The sequence below is a fragment of the Neopelma chrysocephalum genome, unplaced genomic scaffold (assembly GCF_003984885.1).
Source record: "Neopelma chrysocephalum unplaced genomic scaffold, ASM398488v2 Primary Assembly neopelma1_25, whole genome shotgun sequence".
Lineage (NCBI taxonomy): Eukaryota > Metazoa > Chordata > Aves > Passeriformes > Pipridae > Neopelma > Neopelma chrysocephalum.
Window position 1 is genome coordinate 39,054,801 of NW_020897694.1, and position 19,524 is coordinate 39,074,324.

Genomic DNA, 19,524 nt, shown 5'->3' on the forward strand with positions numbered 1-19,524 from the left:
AAAACAAAAGGGTTGTATTACTTTCATCTGGCACAGAATGAGTACTTACTTATTTAGATGCTATAAGAAAGCTCTGCTGACAGACTCATTAAAATGAGTGGGTGGTTTGGGTTTGTTTTTATTTTGTTTTGGGTTTTTTGGGTTGAGGTGTTTTTTTTTTTTAAGGGGGGTTGTTTTTTAATATAATTACAGAATGGTTGAGGTTTGTAGGTACCTCTGGAGGTCACTTGTCCAACCTCCCTGCTCAAGCAGGGCCTCCTACAGCCAGATTCCCAGGACAGTGTCCAGACAGCTATGGGATATCTTCAAGGATGGAAACTCCACAGCCTCCACAAGCAACCTGTGCTGGTGCTCAGTCACTCTCACAGTGAAAATTTTCTCCCTGATATTCAGAGAGAATCTCCTGTGTTGCAGTTTCTGCAGTTGCCTCTGGTCCTGTCACTGGGCACCACTGAAAAGAGACTGGTTCTGTCCTCTGTGTACCGTCCCTTTTCCGGTATTTTTATTAATTTATAAGATCCCTCTAAGCCTTCTCTTCTCTAGGTTGAGGAGTCTCAGCTCTTTCAGTCTCCTCATAGTTGAGGTGCTCCAGTCCCTTAGTCGTCTTAGTAGCCATTCATTGGACTCTTTCCAGTATCTCTTGCACTGGGAAGCTCAGAACTGGACCCAGCCCTCCAGGTGTGGCTTCACCAGTGCTGAGTAAAGAGGAGGGATCACCTCCCTCTCTTTTGGCATACTATCCCTTCCCTTTCCAACTGTGTAGTTTATTTCCCTCTTTGTGCAGAAATGTATTCTCTGTGATGCTAAAGTTTTGCTATGTTTGATTCCTAAAGTTGGCAAGCAAAACTGAACCCTGCCAAGGAGCAAAATAACAAATAAACAAACAACAGTCCTCCAGACAGTCTGATGTTTATGTGTTTTTACAGCGGTAGTTCTCTCTAGAACCATGCTCGTGGCCCAGCCATCAAATATCTTTTCTGCATTATAGTCCTGAAAATTTACATTCTTTTCCTGGTTCTAATGGATACCAAAGTAGATGTACTTTGTGTACATGTATTTTGAATTATTCTTTCTGATGTGTGCTCACTCATACCTGTTCATGCTGATTTTGACTGGATTAACATATTCCCTGAGTTATCGTCTTCTTGGAGCCATAGACTTCCTTAATCCTGGCAGGCAAATATTTGCATTTTTCATTCCACCACACCACTTCCTTCATCTGATATTAAGGACGGCAATGAGTGGTGATACAGACAACTTAATAACCCCACATTTTCTATTATGCTCCTCTCAATTCTTCATTTGTCCATACATCCCTGAAACTGGTGTGGTTTGGAATGAGATCGTTTCTTTCCAAGAAAAGCAGGAGGTTTGGCCCCAGGTTTGGCAGCGCTGGTGTTGAGGGTAACTTACTTGGATTTACTTTCTAAACACGGGGTAGCTGAGCCTAAACAACGTGCTGGCCTTTCCCCACGCCATTGCTTATTGGTACTGTTACATTTTTAAATAATATTGATTAAAAACGTACTCTTGCTCCAGCAAACTCACCTAAGATATCTGGTGCCCTAAGGTGAGGCGACAACTCTTTTGCTACAAATAATTCTGTACTACGCAACCACACACAGGAAACAGTGAAAAATATTTGGAATTGTTTTGACAGCAATTTTCTGTTCTGGAAAACAAATAATTAAAATAACAGCAGCAGACGCTCCCAGGAGGCACCTACTTCACGTAACTTTGCGGGGCGTTCTGGCCGCCGCCGCACCTCCGGCTGGGCTGGCAGAGGAGGCGAGTGATCCGATGCCGCGGGGATGTTGGGAAGCCTCTGGGGACGGCGAGACCCCAAGTTTTGTCGGGGACGTCCCTTCCTTCCCGGCGCGCCCGCCATGAGGGCGCCGCCGGCCGCGGGCGGCCCGCGCCCGGGCGGGGTGCCGGCGGGGCGGGCGCCCAGCGCCATTACCGCCGCCCGCGCTGGCTCCTCCCGCCGCCGCCGGAGAGCGTTTGGCGGGAGCGGCGGGATGCTGGGGGTGGCGGCGGCGGCTGCGGCGGCCGGGATGAACTGTAACAGGTAGGAGAGGCGCGGGGGCCGCCCGCCCCGTCCCGCCTCCCGCGGCGGGCGGCTGCTGAGGGCGGCGCTTTGTCTCGGCCGGGCCGCTGTCACCGGCTGCTGCCCGGGAAAGGCGCTTCCCCGCTGCTCCGCCGGGCGGAGGGCGGCGGCGGCGCCGGGCCGGGCTGGGCTGGGCTGGGCTGGGCTGGGGTCCCGCCGGGGAGGCTGGGCGTCCGCAGCCGTGCACGTGTGCCTGCTGCTCGCCCCGGGAAGCTCCCCTTCCACGGGGAAACTTTCCCCTCTCCCACGGCGTTCCCGGGAGCAGCAGCGGGGGGCACTGCAGGAATCCCTTCTCCCCACGATCCCCCCTTCGGCGTTACGCGCACGGACGGAGTAGTGGGGCGACTCCGGTGTCCTTGTTACAGAGAACTGGGAATAACACCCAGAACTGGGGGATCGCAAGTCCCGACCGTGCCGTGAGCGGGGTTTGATGCCCAGTGCGCTAAAACGCGCCCTGTGCTGGGAGGGAGGTCGTTTTAAAAGCATCGTACTGAATAACCTCGATGTGGTGAGACTGGTACAGTTTTATGCATATCCTACAATTACTGGGCAGTACTGTCTTAGGGACAGATTTATAGTGATGGATTACGGAAAGCAAAGGCTGCTCTACTCCTCTCTCAGCTTTTCAAAGCCTCGCCTGGTGCAGTTGTTTCTTGGGAAGAAATGACCCTACTTAAAGTGCTTAATTAAGTGACCCTAATTAAAGGCAAGTGTTGTGATAATATGTCAAAACCTGGAGCTGAAGGAAGGAAAAGGAGTGATTTTATAGCTGCCTTGGGCTGCAGGTTCAGGATGGCTGTTGGCACACAGACTTTAGCCTGATAAAGACTGCCTTATCTTTTCCTTGTCCGACTTCTTCTGCCAACTCCTCCAGCTCTGCACCACGCCTTTGCAGAAAAGCTGTGGCAGCTACAAAGTCAGGCAGAGTTGGGGCTTCCGTGGTGGCATGTGGTATCCTGGTGAGCCAGCTCTGCTCCCAGGGTCAGTACCCTGATGCCCTGGGAGGGATCTCTCCAGCCTTCTCTCTAGCTGCCGTGCAGCCACATGCTTAGAAAAACGCGATAATGTGATTCAGATGTCTGTATGTGTTGAGGTAACTATTTTTTCTTCAGTCGTTCCAAAAGTCAGTTGATTTTGTAGTGGGTGGTGGATGCTTCCAGGCCAGGCTTCTTTCTGCATTCCTGAAAATGGCTGAGTATTTGTGCTGCCAGTGTCAGTCTTGTAACTGCGAGTAGCTGTGTATCACTCAGCCCCACACAGGTGTTTGAGCTCTGGTGCAGAGCCCGCCTCTTTGGCCAGGTAAACAGAGCAATTACGTATTTGGCATCTGTTCTGCTGAAGTTGTCAGGGACCAGGCCAGCTGCCCTGCTGGTACACGCTTCCCAGGATATGAACTAGGCTACACCCCTGGCACAGCAAAGCAATTTTGGGACAAAGTCAGACTAGAGCCCATGCTTGCAGAAACTTGCAGAGATGAAGTAGCAGAGCACTCTGGTGGGAGCTTACCTAGAGTGCGGGTGCAGGTGGCCAGTCAAAATAAAACAAAGGGGCAAGGCTCTTGAAACATATACTTTGATTTGGCAAAATGCAAGGAGAGACAATTAAAAATTGGTGTGATTTCTTGTTTTGACTCTTTGGGTAAGAAACACTAAAAATGCAGGTTTCATTCAAACCCACCTTTTAACAAAATAAAAGGTGACCTCAAAGGCTTCTGCAGGCTGAGATTCCTGAGAGATTTTAGATCTTGACTTTTTGCTCTAATTTAGACAGTTTAAATAATCAGAGTTTTGGGGAAGAAAACAAAAAAGGAAAGAATTACTTGAGGTCTCTCTCCAGATTTGAGACACAGAAGAGCAGCAGACATCTGGTCAGCAGGTATGCACAAGGAAATACTCTTCTTTTTAACTTTTTTTTTCCTCTCCATTTTATGAACTCGAGTCACGTTTGTGGCTTTTGTTTTGCAACTACAGGAACTTGCAGGCTGGCGCTGTCAGCTGTACACCCATCGCTGAGGCACAGCCTTCTCTCTTAGCATCATACTGAGAGACCAGACTGCCCTGGAGGAGAGGGATTTGGGCAGGGAGGGATGTGCAGTGTCCCCTGTTGCTGGGTAGTGGTGGGCCATTCAGGATTGCTGGGCATGCTGCCTGGGCCTGATAGCTTGTCACTACACCCACTTGCTTTGTAAGTGTCCTCTAAATTTTGTGGGCAGCTTTTCCAGCTGGTTGTGCTGAACTCATCTTGGTGTGTTATTATTGGAATAAGTTTCTTGTGCAGTTCAGAGAAAAACATTAGCTTGCAGTTCAGAACCATTATTGTCTTAAGCTTTTGTACTTTCCTAGCACAAACTAAGTTTTTCTTTGTAGCAAGAAATACGGGCCAGCATGCAGCAAAATAAAAAGCAAGCTCCTCTTTATTCAAAGCATAACTACATTTGAAAAGCTGCCATAGACTCATCGGATTTACAGCTCTTACTCTGCTGTAGACTGTGAAGCTCAAAAACATGGTTACTTCATGGTCTTACTGACTTTGATAGGGGACTCTGTAAATAAGCTAAATGTGATGCTGCAGTTTAGTCACAGCTGTAATGCAGAGTTATTTTTCTTAGAACTGGCTCCATACAGTTACTGCAGCAGAACCATTAATGACCTGCAATATATGGAGAGTATTTGCACGGTTAACAAATTCTTTTTCAAGTTGCAATAAAATATTTATTATTGGAACACTTAAGGCAGGCTTTTCAGCTCCTGGAATTGTGGCTTCATGCTAAGTGTGTTAGATTACACATCCTGATTTGTCTGTGTTTTGTTCTCCTCCAAAGCCCAGTTCAAAAGTTTTTCACTCTGTAACATAATGCAGTCTCTTATTACTTTTCAATATAGGGAGGCTGTAATTGCTGACTGTGGTAAAAGCGGCACGATAGTCGGTGGGGAAATTATTCATATCAGGTCTTTCCATGATGGCAAGTGCTGATGACAAGAAAAATGAACCTGACAGTCACGTTTTTATAGCCAAAGCCTTCCCTTGTATTAGCTGTCCATAGTGTGAACCAAGCAGCCATGTACGTGGTCTGCTGTCCTCGTCATGTTAGTGATGTGTTACAGTGCACGTCACCCTTACAGCTTGTACAGAAGTGCTAGTGTTGAGACAGAAAGGGGGAAAGGATGGAAAGCTACTAATTCAGTCTAACAATTAGGGAAAACATATCAGGGGACTGTGCACTGGGGTTAATACTTTTCTTCAAATTGGGACACTCCTTTGCAATTACTTCAGCATTTCCTTTCCTGCATGTGTAAGTCTTTATGAAAATGCTTACTTCTGTTTTTTTAAGCAGATAGAAGGGAAAAAAAAAAGTCAAGATACACAAAAACAGCTGAGAAAATGACAGTATCCTAATAACCCTTTATACCAAACATTTGTCTCCATACCTGGAGACTGTCAGTGAGGTCCTGGGGGGCAGAAGCTGATGGTGTGGCCAGTGATGAACTATTTATGGGCAAAGTGGACCTCCTGTCTGCAGCCTGAAACCGCATTCTGGGGCCAAAATGGCATAGTCTGGAGCACCCTAGGGTATAAGAAAAATAGCATTACAGCATGGCTGGCACCCAGGAGGAAGTTTTATGCTCTGTATTTTTCATATTAATTGCTTTTCTTTGTGTTTTAAATAAGAAGTCCTTGAATTCTAGCTCTGATGATCCTTCCTTTCATAACTTTTTTAGTCACTAAAAAAAACTCACCACTTATACAGAATTCAATAAGAAAGTGGGACCTTAGTAACTTGGTACATTTAGGGTTATTTCAAACACTGCTTGCATTAAACAGTTTGAAGAACTGAGAACACACTGGTGGATGGGCTGTTGATTGAGTAAAACCTAAACTGGTGTGAACAGTAGAGTTGAAACCCTTTATTGCTCACGTCATGAGTAGGGAGTTGATTTGGATCATTTGAGAAGCTAAGGCATTATAATGACTTTATGAATGTTTCCTGGGTGGCCAGAGCAGCATGGGGTAGCTGCTCTGCTCAGAATTAAAAGGGTTTTCTGTATTAATGTATTGTTTTATTGTAGTTGGGGGCACTGAGAAAGACCACAGCAAAGCAATGCAGTAATGCCAGCAAATATTTGGGAGGCAACAACATGGCGAAGTGGCTCCAGTCCAGACCCCACGCTGACGTGCAGCAGCTGTGGGATTGATGTGGGGAGAGGAAACTGCACAAAGAATTAGTTTCAAATCCACCCAGGGAGGGGAAAAGAGGACCTCAATGCTTTGCAAGGACTCTTTGTGGAGGCTTGGCCATCCTCACTGGGGCTGGGTGCTGCCTGGCAGGGGCGAGAGACTGCCTGTCAGCCTCCTGCCATGCAGAACTGCAGCATCCCTGAGTCTTCCCTCAGTGTCTGCTGGCATGCTCCACCCCTGATTTGGGAATGAAAAATACAGCTTGGCAGGTGGGGAGGCAGGGGCTGCTCACCAGCACTGCCAGGGGAAAGTGGTCTCTGTGGATTTGGGGCTGAATTGGCACAGCAGCTTCTGCTTGCAAACCTCTCTATTTTTTGTGAGGCAGTGCATGTTTCTATAGCTTTGCAGATGAGCACCATGCGCTTCTGAACTGTGTTGGTAGCAGGACAGACTTGTGTTTCATGGCAAAGACCGACATTTGTGCTGTATTAAGTAACTTATTTTTGCCAGGCTTTGCTGGTAAGTGGGCTGAGATTCACTTTGCAGCAACCATCTCCCAGACCCAGCTCTATGGGCCAATGTTACAAATCAGGACAGACCATCTGTGGGCCATGCCAGGGCAGCTGCTCTTCCCACAGGCAGCAATTACAGAGCCATTTTAGTTAAGAATGTAATTCTGTTAGCCAACCGGGTTGATCCACATACTCCTGTCCCCCAGCATGTCTCATGCCAGCACCAGGGACCTGACCCAGCTGAAAATGCATGGTGAGGGAGATTGTTAGATACATAGATTTAAAACTAGGTTTGTCTCAATCTGGATTGATTCTGTGGTCTTATGGGTGGCAGTGATGTTGAAGGGAAAGCACATGGGAAAGATGGAAATACCCATTTCAGCAGAATCATGGATTTGTGCCTGGGTCATGTAGCTGTGGACCAGAGAGCAGTGTGAAAAGTGAGATCCTGTGAGGAAATGCTGGGGATCTAAAGAAGGAGGGAGCAATGTTTGGTGGTGGTCTGGGTTGGGTCTTTGGACTGCTTGTGGCTGCCCCGGGTGCCATGTCAGAATTGGACACACCCATGTTCTGTTGCATTGGAAGAGGGATCACCTGCCTCCAGGTTGTTGCAGGATTGCCTGAACGATTTTGCTTTCTGCTGTTGAAAACACACTTGAGAATGTTCTCTCTGCAGCTTGTTGTCTCCTCCTAGAGCCCTGCTTGAAGGCAAACCACCCCAGCAGTGGTTTTTTCATGGTTGTCACAGAATTGGTTTGCAGAAATTCACTTTTTAGAGGATTCAGAGGAAGGAAAGCCCATGTCCTGTCCCCCGACACATATAGGTTATGGTTAGAAAGGCCATGGAGAATAACAACACATGCCTTTTTAAATCTACCTGACATTGGTTGGCATGACACAACTTCATGATCTGAAGGTGACGATGGGCTTTCTTCACCCATTGCTTTCAGGTCCCAGAGGAACTGGGTACTGCTTGTAAAAAAAAAAAAATTAAGCAAGAGATGCTGTGAGGTTTTGCGGGCTGAGTGCCACCATACAGAGACAGAGCTGCGGGACAGCCACTGCACATGTGGCTGCTGGCTCATTCTTCTCAACTCCTGTGCCATGCAGACAAGGCAAGCTGTGGGAGAGGGGGCTTGGTGGGAGGTGTCGGTGAGCTTTTCTGGAGCTGAAAGGAGAAGGGCAGGCACGTCTCTAGTGAGGTGTTTCTGTAGAACTTTAAACATCCCAGAAAGCAATATTTTTTTTCTCCCTTCTGTATTTCCTTCTGTGAGAATACACAGTTGCAAGAGAGAGGCAATATTCTAATTATATGAAAAATGATTTGAAGTGGAGCATTTTAAAGCTGCTGCTGTTAAGAAAAAGCTGACTTTTGAAATCTTTGTTCCTTCATTCACATATTTTTCCTCTTTGTTAGCCAGCCTCAGGAAATGAGAACATTCTTTTGGCTTTCTGTGCCTGAGTCACATCTTATATATATATGTATATAAATAAGTTAAAACATCTGGAGATGTTTGTTTCAGAGAGGTACTTGTTTTGTATTAGGGTATCTGAGCTTTAAATGTTTATACACAGTTGAAGGTTTCCAGAGTTTCCCATACTTCTCTGGTTACAAGCACATGTATATTGCTGTCAGAAAAGCCAAGGGAAATGTACTGATAACCTAGGGAATATACAAACAAGTAAAAGTAAAGCCTTTCTTGAAAGTGAGAATTTGGTATTTAAAAAAAAAATAAACTATCAAAGCAGTTGTTTAGTGTGAGTTGCATCCAAATATGTAGTTCTTTAATGTTTGCTAAGTATGTATTTAAAAATAAAAAAACTGTGAGGAGGAAAATCGGAAAATACCAGTAGCTCTTCCCTTGTTCTCTTTTTTCAGAAAAGGAAAGGAAGTATTTAAAAGCTCATTACACCCATGTCTGCTGTTCAGTGGGCTGACACTCACTGGGCTCCAGCAGTGCTCTGAGTGCACTGTGGGGTCTCCCTGCCTCCCTCTGTCCTCCCACTGGGGTCACATGGGGATCGTGAGACCGCTCTAAAAGGAAAAACAAAAATCCATTTAGTTTAACTGAAGGCCAAATATTTAACGTGGGCGGGGAAGGTGGTGGGATTTAGGAGAACAAGTAGAGTTTCCACCCTTGGTTGTTTAACATATCTGGACTGAAAATGATGGGAGATGGGATGGTGGGGACGGTGGTGTGCTGTGCACAGAGGGATGCAGGGATGGCAGTGGGGCATGAAGGGTGGATCCCCCCAGGGGGCTAGATCTGCCATGACCACACAGCCTCCAGGTGTTCATGGCGGCTTCTTCTCCCACAGCTTCCACTGAAATGCCCTTGAGTTTATGGCTTGAATAAGAAACCTCTCACTGATCAAATATTTTGATTGCATCCTGGCCTTCCTGTTAGTTTCTTTGATCTTTTCTCCTCAGTGGATTATAGCAGACTTTCAAAAGTCTTGTTTGTTGAAATAGTTGTATAAATATGGTCCTTAGGGTAGGTGTTAATTTAGACAAGTACTTATTTCCCAGGAAAAAATATACCTCCTTTTGCCCCTTCAATGGGCTCATTTGCCATTGTGCATCAAAGAAGTGTGAGTTCTATAATTATATCATAGAATAGCAGCTTATTTTTAATTGTTTGAAATAATTTAGAAGCCTGTGGGGCTTATTCTTTTGACTGATTTCCTACTCACTGAAACAATATAGAACTGTTTCAAGTTCACATTTAAAAAAAAAAAAAAAAAGAAATCCACAGAGCCAGGACAGTCTCTGCAGGAAACTGATGGGCTCACAGCCCCGGGATTAATCCCTCTCCATTGAATTCGCTCACAGTTACAATTTCTCTCTTTTCAAAGAGAAAAGGCTCCCCTTTCCCTGCTCAAGTGTCGTCCCCTCTTAAAGGGCATTGCACAACCCCACTTCATGCCATGCTGGAAGCCTGATGTCTTCAGGTGGTGGCACAGAGCCGTCTGGTCACCAGGCTGGGTTTAGCGTTGGGCAGCGGAGGGATGAGTTGTGCCATAGCTTTGCAGCCAGATGAAGCAAGGGAGGAGGAATAGCTGGTGGCTATCTATGGCGTAAGCTCAAAGATCTAAGTTCCCAAACTTTTTCCTAAGACTGAAAGCTGCATTTTCCTTACTGTCACATGCAAGATAGGAATTATTAAATTGACCTCTCCAGCGGAACATGGAGAGGGTTTTCTGTGGTGGTGGTGGATGTTCAATGTGTCCAGCTCTTTTCTCAAGGGAAGGCAGGATGCTGCTTTGTGTCAGCCCACATTCAAGGCAAATCTCATCCTGCAGCTGCTGCTCTTCAGACCCATCTGACTGAGTTGATGCCCCTGCCCAAGGCAGAGGGGTTGGTCTAGATGACCTTTAAAGGTCCCTTCCAACCCAAACCATTCTATGATTCCTTCCATAGCCTGTATTAAATCTACTGCTGGACCAGTGCTTCCTTTTGAAAAGTACAGAGAAAGTGAAGCGCTGTTTTCACTGTAGGTATCAACAATGCTGTTTCATTTTGACGTGAGTGAAGCTCTTTGTGCTTGTGATTGCTTAGCTGATGCACTTCAAGGGCAAAATAATTTGGACTTCTTGTGTCAAATTGCATCTGAGTCACAAATGTGAAAATCAATATTTTTATCATTACCATGCAGAGATGGGCAAACAGTACAGTTAAGAGGATCCTCGACATCACCCTTGGGAAAATTACTAGACCATGATAAAATGGCAAAGAATACAGGAATAATAATGTTGCATTACTATTTGGGTTTCATGGGAAAGCTTTCTGCTCACCTTGGGCTATTTATTCATTTGTGAATAACTTTGTGAACTTGTACTGAAAAAAGAGATTCAAGAAGTTTAATGCTGTTACATGATACTGGTGTCTTTTCAGAGCAGTTTAAGCATGGACAGATTCCCAAGGTAGGCAGAATTATGGAATGAATGTTTTGTGTCATCTGAGGTAAAAGTGGTCTGAGCATTTTTACCTGATGGGTTTTGATAATGTTTAACTGTGTAGTGGCTTGATTTCCATAACGGATTTTGTGTTAAGCCCAAAAACACACAGTTAAAATGTGCCGCAGCGTTACTTCATGCACATACAAAAATAAGCACCAGAGTCCACAGAAAGGAAGAGCAGGGGCAGATGCTCGTTTGTAAGTCGCTGTGTGCCCAGTAGAGCAGCCATAGCCATTGGAACCATCACTAGGATGATTGAGGTGGTGACAACATGGTGTAGGGGGTCTGCTGGGGAAAGAAGGGCTTTGTCCTCTCAGAGGAGGAACTACACCACTGAAAGCTGTCTTCTGGTGTCCAGCCTGTGTGAGTATGAAGGATGTTGATGGTACAAATGTCAAGCAGAGGACTTTTCTCTTATGTGTTGACTAATGCTCCTTGCTTGGTTTGCATTGCCAGATATTTGCCAGTTCTCCCTGCCACAGTGGGAGAAGAATATAGTGAAAAACTGCTGAGTCCAGATTTTCTAACATATCATTAATCCCTTTTCATGAAAGCATATGCAAAATGAGCAGGGCCTGAATTCCAGATCAGAAAGTTTTCCATCAAACTTGGGAAAAATAAGTTATCCACTCAAAGTTCATGGTTTAAATAGTAATGTTTTTGGAGCTGGTCTTGGGGATGCAAGGAAGGGATGGTCCACCTGAATTATTTGTAAGGAAATTGATAGTTTGTCACAGTAAAAATACATTTTTCTTTATACCACAGAGATATTGTAGTGTAAAGTTCATGTTGATTTAAAGTTGAATCAGCCAAAAGCGTGTGTGCCATCAGTATCCAATATTTCAGATTTTAGTGCTGAATTTGTGCTTGAGTGGAAATGTTGCAAGGGTATTAACAGAATTACTGAAAACTTTTTCTTATGCTTTTCTCCTTATGATAATAACAGAAATCTGGGGAACAAGGAGCTCATATTTGTTTCAAGTATTCTTATCTTAGAGCGAGCATTAAAAATGTATTGAAAGGATATACTTGTTTTTCAGAAATTGATACACAGTGGAATGTATCTAAGTAAAAATTATTAGATGAATTTATTTAGTCTGAAGATAATATAGTCCTGCTCATGCAGAGCACTTAAGTTAAATTCCTAAGGTCACTTGGGTCAAGTTATGGGTTTAAATTGTAATTTCCTTGAAGCCAAGAACTGAATTGTGTGGAGTTGGCACGACATGTCCCCAGTTAAGAGGATCTGGGTTCACCCTCACTGTCTGTGGCTCACACGAGGGTTAAATGCATCTGTGTTCTGTATTCTCATTATAAGCTTTCTTGCGAGATACTCTGACTCAGGACATGAAGTATTTAAATCAACCAAATAGGTAAGAAGAGTGACAGGAGAAAATGTAGGTTGTTTTGTTTGTTAGGTTTTTTAAAGTGATTCTGCCTTAAATTATTCCATAACTCTGTTCATTGTGTACAAGCAGGTGTTGCAGTAGGATGTTGTCTCCAAATTATTATTAGCAATTTCCTGGTCAGGTATATTAACAAACACAGGATGCCCCTTCTGAAGTTTTTATTCCAAAACAAGAAACATGCATCAACAAGAATTGCTAACATATTAAAACATCAGTCAGTGGCTGATGGTGTGACATTAAAAGCATTTTGGCAAGGAGTGCTTTGGTTCTGTCTGTCACCATGGGCTGCCTGACCACAGGTGGTTATGGCTGGCATTTTTCTCCCTGGATAGGGGGATGTTGTGGCTGCCCCTTGGTAGGGTGCTGTGCCCATACGTGAGGAGAAGCTGGTAGTATGGCATGGCAAAGCACAGCTGGGGGAGGAGTCCCAGATGGCTGCTCTGTGGGTGATAAAGGTTACAGACCTTCCCACGAGGTCTATCCTCATGGGCTTCATGTACTGAAATGCAAAATTGCCTCTGTGTAAGTAACAAAGGAGTTGAGGGAAACAGTGGCAGCATCTAGAGGCATCCAAACACAAGGCAGTGGTTGGCAGCCTGCATAGTAGCATAGGTGTGGGAGCCCTCCTGACCACCTTGCTGGGCGGTGATTCTGCCTTTCCTGTCTTTTCCCAACACCAAAAGAATTTTTTTCTTATGTACTTTGTCATTTTTTATTACCTTATCACAGCATACTAGGATGTTTAATTTTCTAATAGCTCGGGTGTATCCTGTTTCTTTGCTTCTGTAAATGCGCATTTTCTGCACTAAGCAATGTGTGCTTTTACAGGGGATGGATGTCTTCAGTGCTTCATCAACCTGCAGTGCAGCAGTGGCTTTTGCGTCCTCTTCATCAGGGAGACACGATGCTGTGCTATGAACTGATTGCATTCATAACTTATGTTTGGGGGAGAGAAGACAGGGAACTGCACCTGAAGTCAGGAATTGTTTGCTTATTCATTAGTTAGGAAGAGCCAAACTGAGGTCAGTTATAGCTGGCTGGTCAGCGTGCTACTGCTTGCTTCTCTTGAGCTCTCTGTTGCCATCTGCATCACCCCTTACTCAGAATCAAGTTCCTTTCAGATCTGCAGGGGTCTGTCATTATCTTCAATAAAAATAGATTAGTAGAGCTTTGTGACAATTACTCAAGACTGTATGCATATAAATAGAGAATTCTGCACTGGTCTGATTATCTTCTGCATGTTGTTAGGAACGCAGAAATACCTTAAGCCATATATGTGATCTCTCGTTGTTTAATGTTTCTGATAAGGTGCAAGTTCTAGAGATTAGTGTGTTAAACTGATACAATTGAGAGAGCAAGTCTTTCCCGATTCTCCTCAAAGCCAGTTGGAATTCCACTGCTCTGTTTAACGGGGCTTTTATTAATCCTAAGGGTCTCTAAGTGGGACATCAGTGGCCAGATAAGACAAAATACCTGCTAATACTTGGAAACTAGTTCTGTCAGCTTTGAAACCTTGCTTTTTTGTCTGAGGTATAGGAACAAAACTATCGCTGTTTTGAGTTAGTTTTGTTCAAATAGTACAGTAAGGGCACCCTCATAACAGGAAGATATTTTCCTCGTCTGTTATTTCTCGTATTTAAAGAAGAGCAGCTGCTTGTTAGACAAATGAGTCTAGCATGCCTGGCCACTGTCACATCCCTGTGTCCACAGATAAATGGCTTCAGTTGAAGTTGTCACAGGTTGGATTTTACACTTAGCAGAGTATATTTTGTATAATTTATATCTTGTTTATAAGAAGTAATTAAGGCTGTTTCAGCTTTTTTTTTCTTCATACAAAAGACCTGACTTTAATTACAAAGGGATCACTTTGCTATATGTGTGACCCTATAGTTTTACTTACAGTATTTTTCAACAGTTCTCGGCAAAACCTTTTTGTTGCTGTATTTGGGTTCACATAGTTTGGCATATCGTCATGCAAATGTAAATGTGTGAAAGAAAACAAAAGTCTGGATCTGAAGGCTATGAAAAGCAAGTCAGCACAGGTCTGCTTGCTCAGAGGGTCTGAGCCCAAATGATGGTTTGGTTTCAGTCTTATGCAGTGGAGCGTTAAGAAGTTATGTATTAACCCAGTGTTCTGCTAAGTGGTATAATTTAATTTACATTTTTAGCCCAGTAGCCACTTGACTGATGACCTGCATGTCCTTCTTTTGGCTTTGGTGCAAACAAAATGATTACGGATGGGAGGTTCCTCTTCACAGGAGCTTTTGTGGGTCCTCAGTCACACCCCTCTGGGGCGTGAATTTTACATCAAGTGTGTTGTGTTCATGAAAGGGAGGCGAGGTTTGGATGGGCAGTGGAGCTACTGCTGCAAGTCAGTAGGAGTTGGAGTGGGGTTTTGGAGCCTGTGGAACTGTGGGCTGTGGGGCTCCTGGTGGCCTGCCTGAGAGCCAGGCTCTGCCTCTGGCAGAGGTGAGGGCAAGGGGATCTTCTGGCACGTGTGGGTCCCATCTGAGGAGTGGCTGCCTGTGCCATAGGCTGGTGGTGTTCTGCAGTAGTTACATTTTGACAAAGTGAGAACACGTTTTCAAGAAAGTGAGAGCAGTGGAGAGAAGCTGTTTCTCATAGCAGTGGTTAGTGAATGATACACATGAATAAAAGAGCAGCAAGGAAGTTGACATTTATACATCAGCTTGGTCAAGGGTATTTTAAGCACTTACGATGCATCCCACAAACAGCAGGGCTTTGAAATGCCTGTGGCCAGGCAGTTCGGTAGTGAAGAGGTTAAAGAAGAAAGGAAGGTGAAGATAACACAATATCTAAGTCACTGTGGTTTCTAAGGTAGTTTCTAAGTATTTGTATTGGTTGCTCAATGTTTCTTGCTTTACTCAACATTATACCAGTACTTTTCAATGACATTAGAAACAGCATATTGGGATTTAATGGTAAAACCAGGATTTCTGTTCATTTGGTATCATTCCCCACTCCCCCATGAATTTGATTTTGATGATTTATCCATTAAATTGCCGAAATCAGAGTCTATGTGAGTGTTGTGTTGTATTTGCATTCCTAATTAATTTATGCCGGTGATCTATGCTGAGTGCTGAGCACCTGCTTGGGCTGCTCAGAGCTATCTGCTGTTATGTCCTTTATAAATGCTTGTGGAAGAGCCAACTTCTGAAGGGGATAGTTCCAAGGCAATATTAGTTAGAACACATTTGCTGCCCTGGCAGCAACAATGTCAGCCAAATGGGGTATTAAAAAGATGCTTGCACTACTTTTGCTTTCACTCTGCAGCATTCCTGTCATAGCATCCCAAAAGGCAAGGGGGTGCGAGAGAGAGTGCTTTGATTGCAAGGATTGCTAAAAGCCAATAAGCCCCTCTGCTCCAAGGGGATTTTTAGAAAGAGCTCCTTTCCCCTGGCTTGTTCTGTGGCCATGCAGTCTTCAGCAGGAGCAGGGCAATGAAGTGCCTTGGTCCGTGTTGATATCTGCTCTTAGCTTGGCCCTGCTGTCTCAAAAGGGGCAGTGGTAGGTCCAGACTCTGCATTTGGCTGCTCTTGCTGTCCAGCCTCACAGGTGTGGTGGCAGCAGCGAGCTTTAGCTATGGGAGCAGAGGAAGAAAGGATCTTCCAAAAAAAATTACTCGACCCAGCTTTGAGTCACTGTGTTGGTCAGTGTTTCACCTGCATCGCTAGTGTTCCACCTGGGTTGGGTGGAAACCCAGGAGCTCCTTGATGCTCTTCTGGAAGAATGCCAGATCTCTCTCAGTCTCTCCCCAAGCACTCACAAAGGGTGAAAGATGACTGCCTACCTTCATGTATATTACAAATTATCCGTTCTCTAAATCTTTTTCTGAGGAAGGGTTATAGTGCTGATTTCTTCATTGTGTCATCCAGGTGTGAATCCAGACTTAAATTTTGAGAGCATGTTGCACATGGCCTTGACATTGTAGTCACTGCCATAAGAGTACAGGCTAGTGTTTTTAGATATGTTTAGATATAACAGTACTTGCAGATGTCACTTATGCTATAAGGAACTCTGATTCCTATCCCAGTTTCTGAAAGAAAAAATTGTTGGTGGTGTTCAGGGTCACACGTGTAAGTTAAGTTCAGCTTAGGGCTAGGCTTACACCTACGTACGATGCCACTTGGTGGGACAAACATGGTCAAACAGGCATAAACGGTGTCTGTGTTTAACTAGGCAGAGCACACAGCACAGAATTTATGCCAGCTCTTGGAATACTGAAGGTAACTTCATGTTAGTAGGTTTTATAGCAAGACAGGTCACCTGCCAATATTTTATTTTTTTTCTTTTAGTATCTGATCTGGGTAGGAGAGTTTCTAGTGGATTGGTACTCAACATCATGCAGCACCTTTGAGACCACCTGAAAGGCTGTGAAATGGGCTGTGCATAAATTGTATCTCTGAACTGTGATTTCAAGGAGATGGCAGCTTGCTGAAGGTCAGAGAGCAGTCCAGGAATGGTGTATAGGTTTTGTTGTTTGTGTGGGAAAAAGAAAGCTTAAAAGCAAACACACACAACCAGCAAACAAAGGAAGCCTTTGCTTTCCCAAATGTTTTGCTCTTAAGAACATCAGCAATGAGGTGCTCTTGAACTGGCATTCCATCTCCTGCCTTATGGGGGGGGAAAACAACCCCTGTTGTCCTTAGTGGTGTCTGGTTTACAAATCCTTTGTTTTTATACTCTCGGTTACAGGTGATTGGACTGATTATTCTGTATTTGGGAATGTTTTTTTAAGCAATCTAAGCATACATTAATGATTGGCCAGAGGATAAAGAGTGTGCTCCCTGAGGAGAGGGTGTTGCTCTGAACCCAAAAACATGGTGTTCTCCTCCAGCCCCTATTTGGAAGGCAGTCCCTGCAGTAATGCTCATCCCTCCCTTTGGGCAGGTATGTGCTAATTGGCATGGTTGGCCTATCTTAATTCCTTAAAATTTAATGAAAACATGCATTGCTATTGTACTTTATCCATGCACAAATAACGTATTAATCAAGATCTCCATAGCTGAAAGCAAAACAGTGGGAAATCCTGTGGCTGATCTGACCTCAAGCAAACTTGATCTTCATTTCTCTTTATTCCCTTTTGCCTCTTACTTCCAGTATATAGTTGTTGTTCCATGGTTCCTGGCACTAGTGGTTAAAGCTGAGGGCTGATTTAATTTCTAATTTTATTTTTAATATCTTTTGACATCTATAGGCTGAAAGTCATGGACGTGGAAAAAGCAGGATTTAAAGGAACTTTGGGCCACTTGGAGCATGTTTTTTATGGAAATCAGATTTAATTTAAAGTTTTAGGTACAGGATACTTCAAGATAATTTCAGTGGGGATAATTAAAAAGCTACTTTTCTATAATGATCCCAGGAAAAGAAGCCACTGAGTTACAAATCCTGTTTTGGGAACTGCTGAGCATCTGAAGCTGTTCTCATTCATTTCATCAGAAGTACAGAAGCATTTCCCCAAACATTTTTTTCAAGGTGCTCCCCTTGGTCTCACTTACATTTCACATAATGTATTTCCTATAATACTGGTGTATATCATCTTCTCTGGCTTTATTACTGTCTTGAATTCATTTACTGGAATTCTGTGCTTTCTTTTTAAGCATCTACTGCGAACCACTAATACATCTGGAACATATTGTGACTTGGTGGAATGCTGGGCTTTCCAGGATGAAACTTCATTGTTTCCCATTACAGGCTGTGGCTTGCAATTGCCTTCCCCCTCCCTCCCACCTTCCATCATCTGAAGTCCTCTTGTACCACTTCAGCTTCTTCTACCCAGGCCGTCCCTGCCTATTCTGCCTTTGTCCCTTCCTGCAGTGGGGCAGAAGACTCCCTACATGGGCTTCTGCAAATCCCATCTGAACCACTTTGTCCACAGTGACTGTAAGAAGTTTTAAGTAACTTGAAATTGCTCAAAAGAGCAGCCAGGGGCCCAGCCTGAAAGATAAGATTAAAAATGAATTAGTACATGCCCTACATCGCACCTGTTACTGAAATTTTGTTTTCACTTGGGTTTTTTGTTGGATTTCTTTTTTTGTTTCATTTTAAGCATTTAGGATGGTTAGTGTCTTTTCACATTTCTGTAACTGCCCAGTATATTTTGAAGCTCTTACATAATCGAAATTATTAAAAAATATGTCCCTTAAATCACAGAGTTGTTAGGGTTGGAAGGGACTTCTGGAGATCATCTAGTCCAACCCCCCTACCAAGGCAGAGTCATCTAGAGCAGGTGACACAGGAATGTGTCCAGGTGGGCTTTGAATGTCTCCAGGGCAGAAAACTCCACAACCTCCCTGGGCAGCCTATTTCAGTGCTCTGCCACCCTTACTGTAAAGAAGTTCTTCCTCATGTTCAGGTGGAACTTCTGGTGTTTTAAATCCCTAGTTGTGGCGGACACCAGTGGGTTTCTTAGTAAATAGTAAATACTGGGTTTCTTAGGCTACAGTCTGGTCGACTGTCTCTTCCTGGGTTTTATGTTTGCAGTCATGGGTGAACTAAAAATAACAAAAAGCAGTTTTTCTCCTGATTGCCCCTGCTCACAGGTCACAGCATGGCAGAACCATAACACCCTGGAAGCGATGGGGTGGTACACGGGGTGAGGCAGGGAGCTGGGCACATGGGAGATGCTGCGGGGATGGGAGGAACTGGACTGCCATGGCCAAGCTCCTAGCTGCCAAGCGTGGGTTTGACTCGGGTTAGTTTTGGGTAGTTTGTGTGGTTTGGGAGGTTTTTTTGGTTTTGTTTTTTTGGGGGTTTGTTTTGTTTTTAAGTAAAAACTTCCTCTGCATTTTTTTCACCTAAAGTTGAGGGAATCCAAATTGGTTTTCCATATGTGGTTTCAGATGAAAATGCTTTTCTTCCTCTTTTTCTTTCTGTCGAAAGAACTAGTGGAAATTTTTTTTGAGTAATATTGAAAGAACTTTTTTTTTTCCCCTCAGGCTTACTCTTTACTTTGGACTGATGCCTCGTTTTTCAGTAGCAGATCAGAGCTATCAAGAAAGGGGTCTGATAGACAAGCAAAGTAACTTTTAAAAATTAATTTGGTACTCTCTTCATGCATCAAGATTGATAATTGCATGTTATTGGCCTTGGCATGATCTAAAAATGGTAGTAAAATAAAGATGATTTGGGCTGGCACCTTTTTGCTCTCTTGAATGAATTCTGTTATGGACTGTGTTCAGAATGACTTGGCATCCTTGCAGCTCTGTATTGCTTAGAGAGCAGGAAAGTAAATTTTACAAGTAACTTCTTTCTGCTATTGGAATATCTAGTTCACAGAATTCGCGTTTACTGTTTGTTAGGCACAACATCTGAGGATTTCCATTTTTTCTGCTAAATC

General features: G+C 44.1%; 1 protein-coding gene across 1 annotated transcript in view; it reads left to right on the top strand.

Annotated features, from left to right (window-relative positions):
* The first annotated feature begins 1,999 nt into the window (after window positions 1–1,999).
* The window catches only part of LIMS1 (LIM zinc finger domain containing 1), a 69,805-nt gene continuing 52,280 nt past the window's right edge, over window positions 2,000–19,524 (top strand). The window contains exon 1 of the mRNA XM_027675003.1: window positions 2,000–2,068. Coding sequence (XP_027530804.1) covers window positions 2,019–2,068 — 50 coding nt within the window. The 5' untranslated portion in view covers window positions 2,000–2,018. The remainder of the gene's footprint in view (window positions 2,069–19,524) is intronic.